Source organism: Triticum urartu, chromosome 2A (genome assembly GCF_056163025.1).
Source record: "Triticum urartu cultivar PI428250 chromosome 2A, HENAU_Tu73, whole genome shotgun sequence".
NCBI classification, from domain to species: domain Eukaryota; kingdom Viridiplantae; phylum Streptophyta; class Magnoliopsida; order Poales; family Poaceae; genus Triticum; species Triticum urartu.
The window spans coordinates 76248221-76271223 of record NC_141874.1 but is presented as its reverse complement, the minus strand read 5'-3'; the positions used below and the strand labels follow the sequence as shown (position 1 = coordinate 76271223).

The 23003-nt window shown below is 42.3% G+C and overlaps 2 protein-coding genes across 5 annotated transcripts; one reads left to right on the top strand and one right to left on the bottom strand.

Moving 5' to 3' along the window:
- Nucleotides 1-636: 636 nt before the first annotated feature.
- Nucleotides 637-13144, top strand: REV3 (recovery protein 3). Of its 4 annotated transcripts, XM_087543190.1 has the most exons (23): nt 637-895; nt 985-1067; nt 1895-1952; nt 2422-2471; nt 2536-2642; nt 3223-3265; nt 3904-3972; nt 4164-4295; nt 4422-4593; nt 4679-4770; nt 4848-5159; nt 5675-6593; nt 6802-7044; nt 7121-7449; nt 7624-7772; nt 8592-9165; nt 9424-9570; nt 10308-10583; nt 10909-11016; nt 11156-11361; nt 11440-11743; nt 11838-12503; nt 12784-13144. In XM_087543190.1, the coding sequence occupies exons 1-23, from the start codon at nt 763-765 to the stop codon at nt 12955-12957; spliced, it is 5346 nt and encodes a 1781-aa protein (XP_087399316.1). In that variant the 5' UTR covers nt 637-762; the 3' UTR covers nt 12958-13144. The 4 variants fall into 4 exon arrangements, with proteins under 4 accessions (XP_087399316.1, XP_087399317.1, XP_087399319.1 ...); XM_087543191.1 differs by lacking the exons at nt 637-895; nt 985-1067; nt 1895-1952; ... (1 more) ...; nt 2536-2642; nt 3223-3265 and adding an exon at nt 3336-3354; XM_087543193.1 differs by lacking the exons at nt 637-895; nt 985-1067; nt 1895-1952; ... (1 more) ...; nt 2536-2642; nt 3223-3265 and having other exon boundaries at nt 3907-3972; nt 4234-4295.
- Nucleotides 13145-14202: 1058 nt separating this feature from the next.
- Nucleotides 14203-18807, bottom strand: LOC125531129 (xylose isomerase family protein). Its single transcript, XM_087543194.1, has 21 exons — nt 18624-18807; nt 18150-18230; nt 17928-18038; nt 17759-17833; nt 17529-17658; nt 17342-17433; nt 16761-16811; nt 16583-16662; nt 16451-16505; nt 16275-16376; nt 16103-16154; nt 15937-15982; nt 15806-15861; nt 15559-15610; nt 15393-15472; nt 15231-15301; nt 15064-15104; nt 14876-14975; nt 14719-14790; nt 14561-14638; nt 14203-14445 (listed from the first exon to the last, which is right to left on the bottom strand). Exons 2-21 carry the CDS (start codon nt 18210-18212, stop codon nt 14410-14412), a joined length of 1443 nt encoding a protein of 480 aa, XP_087399320.1. The 5' UTR covers nt 18213-18230; nt 18624-18807; the 3' UTR covers nt 14203-14409.
- Between the last annotated feature and the right edge of the window lie 4196 nt (nt 18808-23003).

Below are 23003 nucleotides of genomic sequence, written 5' to 3'. Positions count from 1 at the left end.
CGATAAGCACAACTGTGCTTTCTGAAAAAACATAGTTTGTGATTTCAATTTTTTTAAATTGTAACCGTTGCATCCGGGCTTCAGCTTTTTCTTCCTTTTCTAGCATTCATTTTTTATGTGAACCTGCTTTTTTGGTTTTCATTTTTCTTTCGGATTATGTTTTCTGGGTATTTGTTTTTCTTAAAAAATGAAGTTGGTTGAAGCCTATTAACATGAGATCTAATTTCTCGACGCAAGAAATCCATCGGTGAAAATGGTTTGGTATTTGGACGCATGGTTCAAGAGATAAAAAATGTTTTGAATAAAGGATGTATGAAAAAAAAACTCTCAGGTTGCAACAAGTGACACATATAATGCATTACTTTTCTTTTGAGAAATTACAATGCATCACTTGTCGCCTCTGAAGGTAGAGAGTGACTTTTTTTTAAGGTTTGGGAGTGACCTTTACAAGAGATTACCCTTAACTAGCTAGTGATTTCGGCCCAAAGGGTCCAAATTTGTTTTTTTTCCTTTGAAAGGAAAGGGTCTAAGGTTTTGTTTAGCGAGAGATGGTGATGGGCCCAAACGGATCGATTTCGTGGGCTACGGCCCTTAATAAACCCCTCAACTAGGCGATGGCGAGTTGGCGACCCGCCGACCCACAGAGTCAAACCCAAGTGGAGGAAGCAGCGTGCTCTGGAAGGAGCCGGAGCCCGGGAACCCACACCGCCCCCAAATAAAACCACCGCCCGCCCGCCCGCCGCGCCCTCCTCGCCGGCGACCATGAATCCCTCCTCGCCGGAGCCCTCGCCGCCGGGGACCCCCTCGCAGGTCCTCAGCGTCCGCATCGTCTCGCTCGACTACTACATGGCGCCGCCCGTCCCCGGCCTCGACATCTCCTACAGCCCCTTCCACTGTACGCCCCCTTCCCCATTTGCCCCCTTTCTGAACTTTTTCTCCTCCCGCGCCGCGCTGAATTCTCTGACTGTCTGGTGGCCGCCGCAGGCGAGGAGGTGGAGGAGGTGCCGGTGATCAGGATCTACGGCTCCACCCCCGCGGGGCAGAAGACTTGCCTCCACATCCACCAGGTGGGTACCCCCCTTCTCTCTGCCCTTATTACCGTTCTTCACTCTTCACATTTCAGTATGCTTGCGTGATTCTCGCCACGTAGTCTTGGCTGCCTGGTTTTGGAATTTTGGAGGGAATGGGGAGTGCGGCGCGCCGAATTTGATGCTTGGAGGCTCAATTCAGCATGCCAGTTACCAAAGAGCAGTGTGGCACACCGAATTCGATGCTTGGAAGCTCAATTCAGCATGCCAGTTATTAGAGAGCAGTGTGGCAATTCAGGGGTGTGTTGCTCTGGTCTGGTCAGTAGTTAAGTTCATTCCATTTCCCTCAGGGAGGTTTGCTTGTTATTTGTAGCTGTGCAAACTTGCACCCATTGCGATGTTTGTCTTGAGAGTCCATGCTGCCTGTGTTCATACAGCTAATGCTGTTTGTGTTATTGCTTCCTCTGTTACTTGTGTCAGCAGTCCAACTGGAAGTTCTGTACCAGTTTCTTTTGGTAATGGGAATTGGGACACTGGTTAAGCTTTTGAATTTTAATCTCACAGCACATGTCTTCTTCCCTTGAAACCTATTATCGTCTTTGATGAACTGTTGTACTCCCTCCGATCCGTATTACTTGTCGCTGTTTTAGTTCAAATTTTGAACTAAAACCATGACACTTATTTTGGATCAGAGGGAGTACTAAAGTTGTACTAAAGCTGTGACAAGTAATATGGATCGGAGGGAGTATCATATACTCCAGTAGTTGATGATTAAATAGTAATCTCTATTGTATTCTGGCGACACAATGTTTCATCTACTTTCTAATGTAATAGTCTGAAGTTGTAAATCTCCTTTTGGTATTCAGTCCCTGCCGTACTTGTATGTACCTTGCCCAGAGGAGCTACTTCATAATATTGAAAGAGGTAACTGCATTTTCTAGATATGCACCCCTTATAAGATTGCTTGTGTTTTTACCGTTCCTTTTTCCGTTTACTATATGAGCTCTTTCTTGTTCTACATGATGTTTATCATTTCATATCAGCTGCATTCAACTTCTTACCAGGCAGTTGTTATTGCACGTCTTGTAAATTTTGTAGATATTACTTTCTCATATAGTTGGTAGTTAAGGTCTTACGGATTACCACTTCTAACTGTTTGTTCGAGGTACTAATATGATTTGTTGTTAAAAACATTAATTTACATGTTAAAAGCTTGCTCTACTTTACTTTTGCGACATAGTTACATAACATAAAGGATAGGATGAACTCTTAGTCTGAACGAGACCTAGTAAAGCACTTGTTTGGTTTTCTTTCTGATCAAAGGGGCGTCCGTGTCAAGAAAAGCATCTGATGGTCAGGGGAAATTAATATGTCTTTTTTCTCTTTTCTTTAGGGAATTCATGTATGACTGGTCTATTGAGTGACCTCGAGAAAACTTTACAGGTAGAGTCCACTTAGTTGGTATGTTAACTTTCTCTTTTCGTGAGTATCATCATTTCCCCTGCAGAATCGCGGCCCAGCAAAAAGGAAGCATGTCCATGGATGTAGCCTTGTTCGAGCAAAGAAGTTGTATGGTTATCATTCATCCGAGGAGATTTTTGTGAAGATCTACCTGTATCCACAATTTAATCATTTACAAATCATTTCTTTTTGCTACAAATGTTTGAACCTGTGTAAATCATTTCTCACTTCCTTTTCTTGTTATTATTGTCTTGGAAAATATTAAATTATGAACATAGTTCATCTGATTGTTTGAAAACCATTTTTTAACCTTTTGGTATGGACTTATTTGTGAAACATAATACTTTACAAGCATTTTGAGGTAGCTACATAAGACAGGAAAGTGGAAATCGTGAAATATCCATGTCATTGTGTATTGACAATATTACTCGAAAAATATCCCTTTCTTTATGACTGCATATTCCTGAACCCTGATGACAACTTAGGAAGTCATGAGCGTTGAGTGGTTTGCTGAGTTACCTTCTGTTTTAACTGAAAACCTAGCATCAAATGTTTGAACCAAATGTTGTCATAGAAATTTTCTTGTGCAAACTGATAGATCAAATTATGCAGGGTTTCAGGTGCATGTAATCAATTGATGTTCTGTTATTTTTCTTATTTAATGAATGTATGCCTGCATTTTGTTCTCCTCCACGACTTTGTCATGCAACTGATTGCCTTGATTAATCTAAAGATATTATCCTCATGAGGTTTCTCGGGCCGCGACCCATCTATTGGTATGATACATTGAAGCTCCCTTCTGCTTAAGTTGTGGCTTTAGTACTTCCATATGGATGGGTACATGACTACAATTATGTCCTGATAGGTAGATAAGTCTGAACTGGAGGAATATTGTTATCTCCTCATTTCTGGATCATGTATCTTCTGTTTCACTAATTTCTGCAAAATTACTCTTATGAGAGGTGCAATGTTTTTTTTTACATCATTGCTCTCTATTGTTCTTTTGATCTGTGTCCATTAGCTATGCATTTAAGAATTACTCGATTTGTACACTAGTGGAAAATTGTAACTTTTATGGCGAACAGAGTTATGACAGAAAATTTTCATGGCTTGAAGCTGTGAAATCAGTAGTGTTCACCTTGGTGCTAGCGCTAGTAAGACATTAGACAAGCGCCTAGTGTGTCATGGCCGATTAGGCAGGGCTAGGCAGTTGTATAGTCATAACAAATCATCTAGAGAGCTGGCATGGATGACAACCTCTCTCTTGTAATGAATGTCTCTTAATTTTAAAACACCGGTGTATTTTGTGGTATTCCATGCAACTGTAAGTATATTTTTATGGAAATTGGAATCTCTTTTATGTAAAGTTTTATGCTATCCTTGCCGGGACTGATCGCAAGCTGTTTTGTTTCAGGGCGGTGCTGTTCTTGATAGAGTATTCCAGCCTTATGAATCACACATTCCATATCTTCTTCACTTTTTGGTGAGAGCGATGCTTTCTTATTCTGTTTTTATGGATGTCCTGAACTGCAAGACTATTGCCATTATGTCTCTTTTGCACAAGCATACAACTTAAGTACAGTATTCCTGACTTGATGGTGCCAGTCTTGTTTGACACATTTGATATATATTTGAGTGATCTAAGATGATATTTCTGTTCAATGTATGTTTTAGATCGACTATAACTTGTATGGAATGGGCCATGTACATGTCACAGACTTCAAGTTCCGCCCTCCATTGCCAGGTGATTTTCATCCTAAGACTCTGCATAGGAAGGTGGACTCTTCTGATGAATCGGAGCACAAGGCAAGTTCTATGGATTTTGTTATGTCTATATCGAATGATTTCCATTTGAATCTATGTTATTTTTCGTGGGATATACATTATCCATTGCTTCTACTAAAAAACTCTACCTTCCTCTTAAAAATGTAGACACATTCATATAATGCTGCGATGAAAAACCCAATTATCTGGACATCATCAACAGTGCCACATGCTTTAATCCTGGGCGATTCTTCAACTTCACATTTCATGGAAGGATCCAGTTCGAACTTCAGAAAACGACATACTTTTATGATGCTTGAAGCTGACTCCAGAGTAGAAGGTCTGTTTGCTACATTCTAACAGCTACTATCTGTTATAAACTTATAATCCAGAAATTGCGCTACAAATTCCGGTTCCGCTTGTAGGAATCATAAACGAGAAGTATAAGATGTACACTTCTCTGTCACAAACAACGGCAGATACCAAAATGGTTCAGTCGCTTTTAGCAATTTGGGAGGTATCTTTCCTGCTCTATGTGCACATATGCTGCAAATTGTTACTTATTGCTAAACCTCTCATACCTGCTTTGCTTAGGAACTTGAGCACTTAAGACTACTGGATGAAACAAAACCTGCTGATATTGGTAGACCACCGCGGGATGCTGTTCTTAAAAGTTTTATTCATGGTATTAAGTATGAGAGTGCTCTTTCTGCGTTGGATCCAAAAGAGGAGGGGTCCCATCACAAAGATTCTGCCGTTGAAGCATCTGAAAAGCTTGAGAGGTGCTTTAAATCATTGACCGATGTTGTTGGGACTATCACATTCTCACAAAATGACTGCTGCGAAAATATTGGTAGTGATAATTCTGCTCAAAGAACATCTCAGTCATTTGACGAACATGAAAAGGTAGTTCTCAGATCTTAGTTATCTGGTTATGGCTTGATCTAAGTTATGCATATATTATTGGGTCAGTTTGTAGTGTTATCCAAAGCAGTTTATAAATAAGAAACATGCCGAACCAATTTTCCCAACCTATATAATGTACCTAAAATAGTTGTAAGGTGAAGAACTGCATTGTTTGGCTTCTGGCTGTTGGTAGCTGGTGCTCCTGGTGGTCCCAGAATAAATGCCTGACAAGCACCATAACCACGCCAAACAAAGCCACACTAATGGTCAAATTCGAGAGGTTGGAAGATAATTCTAGGTCTGTTATGAAGTGAGTACTTCAGATGGTAGAGGATGCCAGTCCAGGGTCACTTTTTGATCTTGCCAATTATTTTAGATGTGGGTTCTGATATTTCCCTTCTTGGGATTACGTGTGTGTATTTTGTCTGGCTACATTTGCATATTATGCTTTCGATTTGAATGTGTTTTTACTTTCTCCTGATAAATATAGCACCTCTTGTCACTTTCTTTTGTAGCATGTAGATTCTGAAGCACTTGGGCTTTTAAGCTGGATGGCCTCCTCACAGGCTGGAGAGGAGCCAACAACTGATGATGAATTAGTCAATGAAGTCATTCTGAGCCCTTTGTTCTCCAAGAAGTCCATTGAATTTGCTTTAGAGTCTGCTCACTTGGATTTCGATAGTGCTTCTCAGCAGGAGTGCCAGGATATTCTTGATACACTTGAACCCATGACTGGGGCAGAAGAATTGAATGCTCAGAACTCTTACCACAGTTCTCCAATGCTTGATGAGAGTACTTCAGTGGCCAATACTATTCCTCAGATTGATGGGTCTTCTGATGAAAAACAGAAAGGCCCCCAAGAATATGATCAGGGTAAAATTACTAGAAGAAAAATAGGAACAGCTAGTTACTCATCTAGTAAAAATAGTTCAAAGTTAGCAAGTAAGCATGGATGTACTGAACTTCTCTGGGGTTCTTTGCCTCTTTCTACTAAAAAGCGGTCACATGGAAATGCTGATGGTCCTGTTAAACTTTCTTCAGGCAGTGCAATGCCAACTGAGGATCCAAGTTCTTACAAGAGTAAAACTGAGAAGAACTCTTGTGATACCACAGACAACAATGACAAGGAATCTTCTGGTTCGATAGGTGAACATGGCTCAGCCTGTCTTTCTGTGAGGGATTTAATGAGAAGGAAGCGGAGGGGATCTTTTCAGCCTGAAAAGTTAGATTTTGGTTGTTCTGGAACTGCAGCATGCAACAAGGATAAAACCAGCGGAATCGTGATTTCTGGAGGATTAGAAGTGCATGACGTCACCAGTGGTCTTCCAAATTCAGAAACGTCTTATTCTGGTGGTGAATATGTACATATGACATTTGCGCAGAAGCCTCCAACTGGTTCGGAGGTTTCTTCGGCAAGCATTGAGCATCCTGAATGTAAGTTTCACAAGGAATATTCATTTTAACATGGTGCATGCAATTTACTTTAACTAGTGATGCTGGTATGCTGTTCAGATGTAAATTTTAGAAATTGTTGTGTTACCTCACCTGAGGTACCATGTTATTATGGTACAACATTATGTTTACTCAATTTGTTAGTACGACTGTTCACCTCATATTATACATATTCTCTGCTATTTTTCAGCTGCTAAACTGGGATCGGTTGACCCCCTTCCATTTTTCAATCAGACTGCTGAAGAGAATAAGGAGAATGGATCATTTCAGTATATGGGAAGTAGTGAATTCACATCTGATACTTTGGGTGTTCCAACTCATTTCCAAAATGATGGATCAGTCCTATATTTGCTGACGCATGCATTTTCACCGCCATCTGCAGCAGCTGTGGGCCAGTGGCTACCTCAACACACTTATTCCATTAGTGTCTCTGGTATAAGTAGTTTCCTGCATATATTAATTGCAATTTAGTTTACTGGCTTCCTTACAAACTACTCGTATCATTTTAGGTTACTTCAACTGTGGTGAGAATGTTACAGATGATCAGGAAATAGAACACCATCCTACTTCTACACCACATGCGGAAGCTCTTCCTTTGATGGCCAATTCTCCTGTACCCGGATCTGCTTCTGAGCATACAACAACAACGTTCATTGATACAGTTATGATGAAATCTGATCAGCCGAACAAAGAAAATAAAAAGTTGGATGATTGGCATGACTTTTCCCAGATCTCAGCTGAAGATGAGAAGCATAAGCTCACACCTCTCAGTCAAATTGGATTTCGTGACCCTGCTAGCACCGGTGGTGGACAACAACTGACGATACTTAGCATAGAGGTTCGACTATATTCTTCGTTCCTCCTAGGTAGCAGGGTGGTAATGAATTGTTCTTAGAGATTCTATGTTGTATGACCAAGACAGTTTTGACTTGGTAATGATTACTGACAGCAAAGTATGGGAAACCAGGCAAGGTAGAGTGACCTCTTGAAATTTCTTCCCACTATTTGACAGGTATTTGCGGAAAGCAGAGCAGAGCTGCGTCCTGATCCACGGTTTGATGCCATCAATGTTGTATCTTTGGCTGTCGAGGATGACGGTGACAATACTGTTGAAGTTCGTGTACTTATACGTGGAAACAATGACAAATCACAGGGGAGGAGGTTGTATGACGTCTTTTGATCTTTCAGTAATTTGTTGGTTTCTTTTAGATTTCAATTGTGTCTCTGAATTTTCCTCTTCTGTTCATTGAGACCCTTTATCTATTTAGTTGTATTTGTCAAAGTGAACTCTGCAGAAGCCCATATCAGTAAGTTAACTGCTCTACTCAGCAGAATTCTGTAAAATGTGACAGGCCAGTTGCCATTGTCGCCGTTTCAGTTACAGTCTTAGTAGTTATTATGCCATGTGACCCACTCCCTTGGATATTAGATGAGTGACATCAACATGGCTAGGGTGGTGACAATTGCAACGGATGTCATATTTGGCATGCATGAGTATGCTAATTTGGGTTGCTAACTTACTAATTTCTTTGGAGAACTACAACACAAACGAAAAACCTAAGCTACTTCTTCCAGAGGCGTTTGCAACCCTTGGTGGGAGACCTACCGCCATCAATCTGCCTCTGCTATAATGCCATTAGCAACCGAAGTCTGGGACTCATCCTGGAGCACCCTGCTATTCCTTTCCTTCCACACCGTCCACTATTAAGGATTTAATAGAAAAATAGCCGGCTTACTGTGATGGTTAATGGTATTTTCTATTCATTTCTCATGCTTCTGGACCTGAAGAATACATATAAATTTGATTTCTTTCCTTTATTCATGTTCCGGAACATAAACTGCATACTTGACATTTTGCTGTTCTAGAGTTGCGTCTTCATGTAATTGTTCTTCTTTGGCTTGGTGGTTCTTTTTCAAGTGTGTACAATCTTAGCTTGTTGGGTCGAGATGTATTTAATGCCTCTTTTCTTGTAACTGCAGAAACCTTGACGGAGTTATTGGTTGCAGTGTCGATGTCTTCCCGGAAGAGAGGAATCTTTTGTATCATCTTATCGATGCATTATGTTCAATTGATCCAGATATCCTAGTTGGATGGGAGATTCAGTTAGGATCTTTAGGATTTCTTGCTGAAAGAGCTGCTTATCTGGGTATAGGCTTACTGAAAAGAATCTCAAGGACACTACCACATGAGTCAAAATATCCACCTAAGAATCTAGCCCATGAGTCTAGTCAGGTGCCTGAAGCATCTCCTGCGGATGATGTTATTGTGGATGTCAGTGAGAATGATTGGAGTCATACTCATGCTAGTGGTGTACATGTTGGTGGGAGAATTGTACTAAACTTATGGCGTCTCATGCGTGGAGAAGTTAAGCTTAACAATTACTCCCTTGAAGCTGTGGCTGATGAAGTCCTGAGGCGAAAGGTACCATTAGTACCAAACAAGACATTGAATCGATGGTTTGCAACAGGTCCTGGACAAGGAAGACACCGGTGCATAGAATATGTTAACAGCAGAGCTATGCTCAACCTTGAAATAATAAATCAACTTGACCTGGTAAATGAATTTCCCTTCATTGCATTCTTGCCAGTACATCAACATATGGTTACTTGAGAGCTCCCTTGGTTTTTCCATATGAGATGTTTTATCAACTGGGCAGCCTGTCATTTTTGGTTTTACACCTGTTATAATTACAAATTAACAAGCTTGGTTAAGATGTTATGCCCGGAACAACTAGTAACTGATATTTTTTACGTTACCTGAATATTTGTAGCAAAAAGTTTGCTCCAAACTTTACCTGACTATTCCATGCAGGTCAATCGGACATCTGAACTTGCTCGTGTGTTTGGTATTGACTTCTTCTCTGTTCTTTCACGAGGGTCTCAGTTTCGTGTTGAATCTATGCTCTTGAGATTGGCTCATACACAGAACTACCTTGCAATTTCCCCAGGAAACCAACAGGTGCAATTCTTTGTCTCCTAGCAAAATTTAACTCGATTTCTGCGTAGACATGTTCTATACTTCCGTAGATACTCAGCCGCTTTTGCCTAGTAACACCAGTTCTAAGAAACAAATGCAAGAATGGCAGCTCTTGTTCATTGGCATACCTACCGAGAGGTATAACATTTATATTGGCTCTTTGTCCAAAGAGGCAAAGCCGGCCATTTTGTCTGCGGGGTCAATGAACTTGCTTTATGTAAATTGCCAAAGAAAAGGGTGTGGCAGGCTTAAGATTAGACAGGGACTGTTCTTCTAAGCCACCAGGAATTTTCTGGTTTAGAACACTGGTTCTTCACACGAACTAGAAATGTGATATATTTTCTGCTAACCTATCTCTTGACTGATTAGGATTTGGGGAAGTTGCCCGGACCCTAACCCTCAAATCTTGTGAGATTTGGGATTCACGAGCGCCCTTGCCCCCTGTATACTCGACTTAGTCACCTGCCTAGTTGTTGTAGTCCGCCTAGGGCCACCTCGCTTAGTGACCGAAGTCGCAACTAGGATCGACTTTGACACGCCTAGGTTTCAGGCTGCCTAGAGGGCGAACTATGGTCAAATTGTAGCGGACCCTGACGCCAATCGCCTAGACAGCCTAGTCAGCCTGCTTTTGAATCACTGCTAAGATGTTTTGGATATTATTGCGCATATATTCTAGTAGCTTGCCTGCATTTTAACAATTCACCAGTGCTACTTTACAGGTTGCTTCTCAGCCAGCCATGGAGTGCATGCCACTTGTAATGGAACCAGAATCAGCTTTCTACTCTGACCCAGTTCTCGTATTGGATTTTCAATCTCTTTATCCTTCCATGATAATAGCATATAATCTATGTTATTCTACTTGCTTGGGTAAAGTTTTCCCGTCGAAGTCCAGTGTACTTGGTGTCAGCTCATATTCAGCCGATCCGCATACGATCGCTGATCTGAAAAATCAGCTGATTCTTACTCCAAATGGGGTTCTGTATGTGCAACCGGAGGTAATGATCTTGTTTACTCTCGGACATTGCAGATTTTCTTGTGTCGCTCAGTCATATCTAGTACTTTTCCTATTGATGCTAGACTAAGTACCACCAGTTGACAGGCAATATTGAAATACCTCCCACATATAGTTGTTATACCATCTACAGATGACTATGTTGATAGTGGCTATATTCTTGAAAACATTGCTTAGTGCTGCATTTTCTATACATCCCGACACTGTTTTATCTTTTGCACACTCCTTCCCATTGTTAGGCGTGCACAAGGAATGAGCATCTCGCACCAGACTGACCTTTTGAACACATTTTCAATGCCATTCTGCAGGTCAGAAAAGGTGTAGTGCCTCGCCTTCTTGAGGAGATACTGTCAACCAGAATTATGGTGAAGCAAGCACTGAAAAAGCTAGCTCCATCTCAGAAGGTTCTGCAGAAGGTATTTGCTTCTATACTTTCTTGAACATTTTACAGAAGCCCTAAATTTCTTGATTTTTTTGATTAAGTATGATACGATATGACTTACTAGAAAATCTGGGTTAATGTATAATGGTAATGGTAATGTATTTATTTTCCAGATACTCAATGCTCGGCAACTTGCTCTGAAGCTGATAGCTAATGTAACGTATGGTTACACAGCTGCTGGGTTCAGTGGTCGTATGCCCTGTGCAGAGCTTGCAGACAGCATTGTTCAATGTGGTCGTAGAACGCTTGAAACAGCAATATCATTTGTCAATCAGCATCCCTTGTGGAATGCTAGGGTTGTGTATGGTGATACTGACAGGTATTTTTGTGCATTTCTCATGATATTTTCTTTGAATTATACTTAAATATTGTACGAAGCTCATTATTTCTGCTGTAGTATGTTTGTTCTTCTAAAAGGGCGATCTAGGGAAGAAGCATTCAGAATAGGAAAGGAAATTGCCTCTTTAGTGACTGCGATTAATCCGGATCCAGTCACTTTGAAGTTTGAGAAAGTGTACCATCCCTGTTTCCTTCTTACAAAGAAGAGATATGTTGGCTATAGCTATGAAAACCCCGAACAGAACGAGCCAATCTTTGACGCAAAGGGGATTGAGACAGTGCGGAGAGATACATGCCCGGCGGTTGCGAAGATGTTAGAACGATCTCTTAGAATAATGTTTGAAGAACAAGACTTGGTCAAGGTAAGGGGTGTTTCTTAATCTCTTCGACTTTACGAGGAGGGTCTTCCCTGTAGCAGTGTCAGGTATATAGCTTCATGGCCTTTTATTCTTGCAGGTTAAATCGTATGTGGAGCGTCAATGGACACGGATATTATCAGGAAAAGTTTCTATTCAGGACTTCATTTTTGCAAAGGAGGTTCGTCTTGGTACTTACAGTGCAAGGGCGTCCTCGCTGCCACCTGCAGCAATTGTTGCAACAAAAGCAATGTTGTCTGATCCACGGGCAGAACCACGTTATGCAGAGAGAGTGCCCTATGTTGTTATCCATGGGGAACCAGGGGCTCGTCTCGTCGATATGGTCATTAATCCATATGGTCTGCTAGAAGTTGGATCCCCTTATAGGTTAAATGAATTATATTACATAACCAAACAGATTATTCCAGCACTACAACGTGTCTTTGGACTCCTAGGTGTTAACCTAAATAAATGGTTTAAGGAGATGCCTCGCCCCACACGGTCAACACTCGCGAAACGCCAGTCTGCTTTGGGTCACGGTTCTCGTGATAGCAGTTCCATCCGATTGGGATGGAACAAGAAACCGTCCGCCAAAGTAGCCAGGATAGATACTTATTATATGTCGAGCCACTGTACTATCTGTGGTGATACAGTTCAAGGATCAGAAACTTTTTGCAGTTACTGTTTAAAAAATGAAGCTGTTGTTGCCACTGTAGTCACTGGCAGGACATCAAAATTGGAGCGAGAAATCCAACATCTTGCTGCTGTAAGTTCTTATTAGTTTTATACTTCTCTTATTTGAATTCCCCACTGGAAAATGAAATCATTGCATGGAATACTAAAATTAAAACTAACACTTATGTTTCTTGACATTTTTGTATAACATGAACTAAGCATCAGAAATATTGAAATTCTAGTCTTTCTTAATGTACTTGACCACTATTTGAAGTGCAACAATCCTTGTAATTTAATAATGTTGTCCATGAAACAGAAATCCCTTAAGACAAGTTGTTTCAGCTGACAGTTAACTTTTGAATGCTGTCCAGGTATGTGGCCACTGTGGCGGCGCGGACTGGATCATGGAAAGTGGGGTCAAGTGTGTTTCGCTTGCATGCCCGGTGTTCTATGAGCGTCTGAAGATTCAGAAGGAGTTGAGAGTCGTCTCGGAATCCGCTGGAGAAGCTGGCTATTATCCATTCTGCTGCGGGGAGCTATTCTGACTTTGTATTCTTGTTGTTAATATCTTGTACATTGTACATCTGTAAAATGTACAATCAGACTGTAATTATGTTGTTGTAACTCATAGCATTATTATGTACCAGTGTGTGTAGCAAAGGAGTATATAATGTGTAACAACACACATCCTCATTTGAGAGGGCAAGAAAAAGTTACCCACCAGTTTGTTTCCGAATGGTGTTTTCTGTCTTGACCACCCCCCTGTGCTAGAAATTCAAAGGTCGTGATACCTTATGGTTGCGTATTCATGCTTAATTTTGAAAGGATTGTAGTTTTGAAGAGAGTACTCGTACATGTAATAGTATGAGCAAACTTTTTGTCAGACATGAATATTTTTCTGACTTATATTGTTAGATCTGTTGATGGCCAGGTGAGCAAGGATCAGATTCAGGAGGTTTTTAGATCGATGTGCAATCCACCAGCAAAAGAAGTATGGCTCTGAGGCACTGAAGACTGACGACCAGCAAAAGAAGTATTGTTAGATATCCTCATGCTTGATTTTGACAAGAGTATGAGCACTTTCTATTTTCTCAGCTGCCGAGTTTTTTTTTTTTTAGAATCCACTGCCAAGTTTGATAAGACCCAATTTCAAAGCATCCAGGCTCCCTCCTTCACCACACTGGAAATCCAAATGTACCCCCAAAGGTTTAGGAGGGATCTCTTCTTGCTTTCTTACATAATGAAGGGTGGGTGAGCTTGCTACCTGTTTAAACTCTGGCTTGCACAGTTTGATGAGCCTTTCTGAGCCTCAAATTCTTGTGCATTCTCCCCCACGCTCTTGTTGTATACTAATATTCTCTCTTGTACTACCTCTAGTGAGCTAAAACATCTTATATTTGCTTAGAAGTACATATTTCCCTTCTAATAAAATTTGCTGATGGGGGCTAGGGCCTCCCTACAGTTTTCTCGCTCAGAAGAGAGAAAACAAAACAATGATCAGAGCCTGTAGGCCCTTGCTTATGTTTGGATGTTAACCTAAACCAACCATACTTTTTTTTGCCATAGCCAAATTTTAGACTCTTGTTTGGATGGTTGCCGATACTTGGCAACCAAAACCTTGACCAAAATATTTGCTAGCCAAATTTTAGACTCTTGTTTGGATGGTTGCCAATGCTTGACAACCAAAACCTTGACCAAAATATTTGCTAGCCAAATATTAGTAGGGCTATAGCTTGGGCTCAAACCAACAAACCCTTAAGACCGATGAGCATCTGGGTGAAACACAGGGAGAAAATTGGAACATAGTTCAGCCCAACTCCATGTTGGCGAACAAGTTTAATTCTGATATAAGGTTACATTATTTTCAGCTCCATGCAGTTTGTTTACAGGGTTCATTGCATGGAGGCCTAACTATAGAACATCACCCATAGTGACGAGGACGACTGGGCGTTCGAAGGCGTGCTCTTGCTTTTATTCCTAGAACCGTGGGCTGTCATCTACAGAGCGGACTGGAACAGCATCTCAGCCAGTTCCTGCATAGGAAAACAGGCAACAAAAGGTCGTAAGGAACAATCGTCAGTCAGCGCAAGAGATATATTTGCATTATGCAGTGAAAGACAAGCGGCCTAGGTTTATCACTCCGTTTACCTGTTTGCCGGATGGAACGGTTGGCTCGCCCCACTCCAAGACCTTCTTTTCTAGCGTTTCAAAGTCTCCCTTCCCAGCCTGTTTCAAACCATAGCCAGTGTTACCACCACAATTCAATCTCTTTGAGTAAACCAGTCCAAACTTGCTAATTTGTGTACCTCGATCATGGCGCCAATCTCAGTGTCAAAGCTCTGGTAGCGCTTGCGGACAAGCTCGTCCAGGGAACCATCCTAATAACATCGAAAACAGAACTTCCATTTAGGTAAAGGCATGTGCAAACTTTACCAGGTCATGAACTAATTAGCCCCCAGTTACCTCAATCAGCTTGGCAACATTGCGGAGGCCACGGGCCATGGTGTCCATCCCAGAGATATGGGCAATAAACAGGTCCTCAACATCAGTACTCTCCCTCCGCCTGTCACCACAAAACAATTCCATGTCAGCCAAAGTTTCTGTCAAACCAAAGCAAAGTTCACAGAACAGCAATGATAGTGAGAGCTAACAATTTGGCGTCGAAGTTGAAGCCACCAGGTGCAAGTCCATCCTGCAACCGTATCAAGCAGAACAAATCATGAGCACTGTTACCTGAATGAAATGGTAACCAACACATGATACTGTACAAGAGACTTCTGATTCAGAAAAGGTACAAGAAATGATTAATCCCACTCACGTTCTTAACTACACTTGACATAATCAAGGTAGCTTCTGAAATGTCTGTAAGGAACTCATCCGTGTCCCAACCTGCCGACATGTAAGAGTTGAAATGTTAAGCTACTAAGCGTGTAACAGGGATTCTAACAAGTCACAGCCATTATATGAACTACACACATACCAACTTGTGGATCACCAGTGTTTGCATCAATGTTTCCAAGAATATCATTAATGCGTGCAGTCTCAAGCTCATGATGGCAGCTGCAGAACACAAGTTTTAGATGCAGTTATAGTACTTGTATAACTTTAAGCTGTCATGACTGGATTTAGGCGAGCAAGAAACTTACCTATGCCCAGAGAGAGTAGCATGGTTGCACTCGACATTTATCTTGAATTCTCCTGTATCACCAAATTATTAAAAAAAAGAATCCATTTTATTTTAAAGAAAGAATGTTCTAAGATGATTCTCAAGAAAACATGGTTAAACTCCGGTGCTTCATTTGCATAAAATTGTTGCAAATATAAACATAAACATACGTAAAAACAGGAATGGTGATACTAAATGATTTGTTTTGGCCACATTTCAAAGATTACCTGTAAGACCAAACTTCTGTAGGAAAGAGAATGTAGTTGCAACATCCCAGTCATACCTGCAAGCAAAAAGTAAGTATTATTCTTTCCAGTCCTCTTAACATTTTCCTATATTCTCCAGACAAGAAACATACTGATGCTTTGTTGGTTCTTGTGGTTTAGGCTCTATCAACAATGTTCCTGAAAAAAAAAGGGATTCAGACACTCAGTATCTCCAATTATCATAAAGCGGAACAATCAAACTATTTACTGTCAAATTTGGGAGACTCGAACCAGAACATCAAGTATAGCACTGCATACCGTTAAAGCCAATCTTCTTCTTGTGGTTAACAGCAGCTTGAAGAAAGTTAGCCTGGACAACAGAAGAACGATTTATCAAATCTAGAATTTTTTTAGAACATTTACACATAATTTGTACTACAAACTACACCAAGGAGAAAGACACAAAAAGATAAGTATGTCTAACCCATACCAAATGTTCAAGTTCTCTCTTCATATCGGTATTGAGAAGAGTTTGGTAACCCTCTCTTCCACCCCAGAATACATAGTTCTCACCGCCTAGGTAGTGAGTAACCTGGAAGGGAATACAAATCAAGTTAAACAACTAACCAAAAGGAAGGCTTCCTATGATATTCAGACACAACCGACCTCCAAAGCTTTCTTCACTTGAGCAGCAGCATAAGCATACACCTTGACCTCTGGGCTGCAGCATCAGTGAAGGCCTTGCTTAGTTCCAAGTCATAACTCAAATTCACAAATGCAGTGAAATTTAGTACCCACCTAGTAGCAGCTCCGTGCATGTAACGTGGATGCATGAAAAGCTGTGCAGTCCCCCACAATGGCTTTATATTGGTCTCACTCTACATGATGTTCAGAGTATATTTTTGAGCAAAGAGCGGAAAAAAGTTGTACTGTAGGAAAACTAAATGTTGAAACATTTTAAGGTTGTAGCAGTAACCTGGAGTTGCTTTGCCAGCTGAACTATCTCATCCAAGTTAGCATTTGTTTCCTGCAATGTGAACAGAAGACCGGTAAGACAGAGAATACTGACCTTTCAGGGCCTAGGAGCCAAGGTAGTCAATATACAGCGACACTGTCTTGAGATATATTATGGTGACATCATTTTTCAGATAAACTACAGTGACACCCTGAGATGCTATTTTAGACAGAGCAATCTTCTGGAATAAAGTTCATTTCTACTTGTTGTTGCTTGTAAATTATGATGATCAGTTCGGTCCTATTGTGCTCTATGAATAGATGATCCAAAACAAGTACTCCCTCCGATCTATATTAATTGTCGCTGATTTACCAAATCAGCGACAATTAATATGGATTGGAGGGAGTATTCTTTTCAGTCACAGGGCAAGTATAAAACTAGCTGTACAACATCAGCAACCATATTCCTTGTGTTGAAAACATAGACATGTCCTCCTTGTAAATAATCATATCAAACTGCTCTAGTACCGGCACTACCAGTCTCAACTCCCTAACTCAGGGTTGCAACTTGCAACTTCAGGAATCATTCTGATAAAATCATACCGCGAGTGTCTTGCCATCAGGGGCGATGTCCCTGTCATGGAAGCACCACCTCTCAACTCCAAGCTTCTCCATGAACTCGAAGTGAGCTTTCACTGAAAAAAAGTTCAATGCATAAGTTGTTGATTCCAACAAATATGCAATTTCATAACGCCTGGGCCTAAATCACAAGATCAGATAATTATCATACTTCTTCTCTTAGCCATGGCCAAGGAATTGGTGCCATCCTCCCAAGGCCAGTTCTTTGTGGCTGCACCAAAAGGGTCTCCTCCAGTACCCCGGAATGTATGCCAGAACGCCACGCTGAACCGCAACCAATCCTATAGCACAGAACGAATATATAATCCTACTGTAGCACATGATGTAAAAGCAAACTAAAAAAGATCTGCTAACAAAAAGACATAGTTCTGCAAATCATACTTTCATTTTCTTTCCAAGGATCACTTCCTCCGCGTTATACCACTTGTAAGAAAGCGGCTTCTTGCTGGTAGGACCCTGCCACACAATTGTTCAAGGACAAATGTTATAAAACTGAAAGCAACCCGTTGACAGCACATAATCTGTTTCAGTTCAGTGTCAATGGCCTCACCTCATATCTGATCTTGGTAATGCCGGGGAAGAACTCGCCCTCCCAGTCATCAGAAGCGGCATCGCCGCACTTGGCGTCGATGTCGGCCGGGCAGGTTTCCTGCGCGGCAATCTGCAAGGCGCAACCAGATCAGAACCAGGATCAGGTTAAGCTCATGGATCAAATCGCCATGGGCATCAATCATTCAAATCAAAGAAGACCGCAAAGTTGGCAATCGCTCACCGCAGCGGACAGGCAGAGGGACGACGCGACCAGCAGGACCAAGAGCTCCGCGCCCTTCCTCATACCGAAACGTCTCTGCAACTGAAACAAAACAAATGTATGCATCGATCAGTGACGCGAGGATCCACTCCGTAGGCCAGAAATGTGATTTTTTTTTCTATCTGTGGGTCCCGATTCCCAGCTTGTCGACCGAATCCCCAATCCTGTTACAGATAAAATCGCTTCTAGTCTAGAACTAGAACTCTACCAGTACTCCAGCGCGCAGCTAAGACGTGACACCCGCGACAAACCCGGACGGATTGGCGATGAGCAAGAATTCAGATGGGATTTTGCGGCAGCGAAGTGACGGCGCTGATACCCCGCGACGTCGAGGAGGCCGGCGGGGATCTCATCTCCAGCCGGAGCTGGCCGCGCCGGCTAGCCGGTACTGATACGGAGGAGGAAGCAAAGGACGAAGAAGTCGGGGGAGCTCACCGCGGCGGCCGCCGGAGAAGTGGGAGGCAACCAGCTCCGCGATCCGTGCGGGGTTGGTTAAGCGGCCGGATAGGGATTAGGGGAGAGTGGCTGAAGTGTTACTTCAGCTCCTTCGGATCAGAGGAGGCTCGTGTGCAGTCCACTGCCCCTCTCCGCTGGTTATTTATATAGCGCGGCGGCGGCTGACGCGATAAATCGGCGTGTCATTATCCGGATCGAGCGACGTGGGGTTGTTATCCGGAAGAAACAGTGGCTAACTACGCTCGCGCATGCCCCGGGACCGGGAGGGCCTGCTTCTGTTGCGGCCTTCGTTTTACCAGACTTCGATTCAATTTCTTTTTCATTTCGATTTTCTTTTTCGAAATTTGTCTTTTCCCCTAAAAATACAGTAAATTGTTTTTCCGGAGCCTGCTTCGGCTGGCGCGCGCGGTGATGGGGTACGGTCGGGTCGGGTCGTGTCGTGTCGTGTGCTATTGGATTTGATCTTGGGATGAGCATGCGACGGCGTATTGCTTTTTCGGAGACTGCTTTGGCGGGCGCGCACGGTGATGGCTTGGTTGGTACGGGCGTGTCGTGTCGTGTCGTCTGCTCTTGGATTTGATCTTGGGATGAGCATGCGACGGCGTATAGTTGGTTATCACGATGGGCTCGCGGCCTAACGGAGAAAAGATGCTTTGATCCTACTACCGCCTGCGAACCAATATGGAGTTAGATGATTGGAGGGACAATGGCATCCCAGCTTATCGGGGTTTAAATTTTGGATGCTCGCATTATTTTTGAATTTATTACAGGATTTCTGACGATGTGTTTTCAGTGGGAGGGGACATTCCCAACAACGACGAGGCGCTTATGATGACTTTGTAAATCTTAAGATAATATGACGGCTTAGCCTCTCGAAGGCGTTCATAGGGATACGATGTGTGTGTATGCGTTTATAAGGGTGAATATATGCGCATATGTGTAAGTGCTTTGCGTGTGTATTGTTGTGTTAATAAAAAGATCCTACTACTGCGTAACCCCAAGACCAAGACTGTGATGTTTCAACAAACAAGAAAGAAGGTTTTTCTCAAAAGGAAAAAGGTACTGTGTGTGTCGCGTTCTCGTCCAGCTATCGTTGGTGCACGGGATGGATGTGCCGCTCTTGTCACGCGCATGAATGAACAGAGAGAAGACGCCACATCTCAGTCCCGCCGTTCCACGGATTGCTAACACCCGCCTTTCGGCACGCACGTCAAGGAGGAAGAATCAAGGATCAAAATTATGTTAGAGCACTCACACCCGCGCCTCAAAACCCCCCTCGTGCGCACGGCCGAACGTCCGGCCCGTGACCGGTAAGAAAAATCTGAGCCGAACGAACGCCACAAACCGGGGCTTAAACGCACAGACTGACTAACATCCTTTATATCCAGCTAAAATATGGATGCATATGAGAAGGTCTAAACGCGTTTGCCACGTCGGACTCGTCCCATGCTGGCAAACCCTAGCACTTAACTTCACTTCACTCGGCCACCCAAGCTCCCGTCCGACGATTTCTGGCCTTCTCCAGCATGGCAGGTAGCGGATCAGACGACAACCAGTACAGATACGTCGACTGGGATGTCATCTCGTGTGGTTTGGAGGAGGCAATGGCCATCCGCATTGCACTCCGCCGCTCTCGGGAGGACAACGCCCGACCAACATCGGACTCTGTTCAGCGTGAGTTGATTACGTCGGTGCATCAGGCGCTCGGGATCCTTCGAGGATGGATCATCGCCGTCCTCCCAGGAGCCTCCCAGTCTCCCTTTCCCCATCAAGCCATCACCGGTCCGCCAGAGTATGAGTCACACCGGGACCGGTGTGCCCGTCATGGGAAGGAGAGGATGAGGGCGGCCGAGGCCCGCCTCGTTGCCGACATGGCGGTGCTACTTCTTGATCTTGTGTTGGTTTTTTTCTTGAAGAGAAAAGGATGATGCAGCAAAGTAGAGATAATTATTTTCCTCAGTTAAAAACCAAGGTATAAATCCAGTAGGAGATACAAGCAAGTCTCCAATCTATGCACCTGCACAAATAACCAAACACTTGCACCCAATGCGATAAAGGGTTGTCAATATCTTCACGGTTAATTGCAAAGGTGAGATATGATAGAGATAAATATAAAAGATTAGTAAAACGTAAAACAAAGTAAAAAAAATTGCAGCAAGATATTTTTGGGTTTTTTGGTTCATAAATCTAAAAATATATGATGGAAAATAGATCCGGGGGACATATGCTTCACTAGAGGCTTCTCTCTTGAAGGAACATAATACGATGGGTAAACAAATTACTATCGAGCAATTGATAGAAAAGCGTAAAGTTATAACGATATATAAGGCAATGATTATGAATAGGCATCACGTTTGTATCAAGTAGACCGAAACGATTCTGCGTCTACTACTATTACTCCACACATCGACCGCTATCCAGCATGTATCTAGAGTATTAAGTTAAAAAGAACGAAGTAACGCCTTAAGCAAGATGACATGATATAGATGAATAAACTCAAGCAATATGATGAAAACCCCATCTTTTTACCTTTGATGACAACAATACAATATGTGCCTCGCTACCCCTACTTTGTCACTGGGTGAGGACACCGCAAGATTGAACCCAAAACTAAGCACCTCTCCCATTGCAAGAAGAACCAATCTAGTTGGCCAAACCAACCCGATAATTCGAAGAGAAATACAAAGATATCAAATCATGCATATAAGAATTCAGAGAAGGTTCGAATAATATTCATAGATAAACTGATCATAAATCCACAATTCATCAGGATCTCAACAAACACACCGTAAAAGAATATTATATCGGATAAATCTCCAAGAACATCGAGGAGAACATGGTATTGAGGACCAAAGAGAGAGAAGAAGCCATCTAGCTACTAGCTATGGACCCATAGGTCTGTGATAAACTACTCATGCTTCATCGGAAGGGCAATAGAGTTGATGTAGAAGCCCTCCGTGATCGAATCCCCCTCCGACATGATGCCGGAAAAGGCCCCAAGATGGGATATCACGGGAACAGAAGGTTATGGCGGCGGAAAAGTATTTTGATGGACGCTTCTAGTCGTTTGGGAATATTTCTGAATTTATAGGCCAAAGATTAGGGTTGGAGGAGTCCCATGGGGCCCACAAGCCAGGGAGGCGCGCCTCCTCCCCTAGGGCGCGCCCTGAGGGCTTGTGGAGCCCTCCGGACTCTTCTACCTTCCTCTCCAAGTCCAACGTGTGTTTTCTGGTCCAAGAAAAATCATTACAAAGTTTTATTCCGTTTGGGCTCCATTTGATATTCCTTTTCTGTAAAACTCAAAAACAAGGAAAAAACAGAAACTGGCACTAGGCTCTGGGTTAATAAGTTAGTCCAAAAAAATATAAAATAACATATTAATGTATATAAAACTGAAGGAAATATGCCCTAGAGGCAATAATAAAGTTATTATTTATTTCCTTATATCATGATAAATGTTTATTATTCATGTTAGAATTGTATTAACCGGAAACATAATACATGTGTGAATACATAGACAAACAGAGTGTCACTAGTATGCCTCTACTTGACTAGCTCGTTGATCAAAAATGGTTATGTTTCCTAACTATAGACATGAGTTGTCATTTGATTAACGGGATCACATCATTAGGAGAACGATGTGATTGACTTGACCCATTCCGTTAGCATAGCACTTGATCGTTTAGTTTGTTGCTATTGGTTTCTTCATGACTTATACATGTTCCTATGACTATGAGATTATGCAACTCCCGTTTACCAGAGGAACACTTTGTGTGCTACCAAACGTCACAACGTAACTGGGTGATTATAAAGGTGCTCTACAGGTGTCTCCGAAGGTACTTGTTGGGTTGGCGTATTTCGAGATTAGGATTTGTCACTCCGATTGTCGGAGAGGTATCTCTGGGCCCTCTCGGTAATGCACATCACTTAAGCCTTGCAAGCATTGCAACTAATGAGTTAGTTGCGGGATGATGTATTACGGAACGAGTAAAGAGACTTGCCGGTAACGAGATTGAAGTAGGTATTGAGATACCGACGATCGTATCTCGGGCAAGTAACATACTGATGACAAAGGGAACAACGTATGTTGTTATGCGGTATGACCGATAAAGATCTTCGTAGAATATGTGGGAGCTAATATGAGCATCCAGGTTCCGCTATTGGTTATTGACCGGAGACATGTCTCGGTCATGTCTACATAGTTCTCGAACCCGTAGGGTCCGCACGCTTAAAGTTTCGGTGATGATTGTATTATGAGTTTATGTGATTTGATGTACCGAAGGTAGTTCGGAGTCCCGGATGAGATCGGGGACATGACGAGGAGTCTCGAAATGGTCGAGACGTAAAGATCGATATATT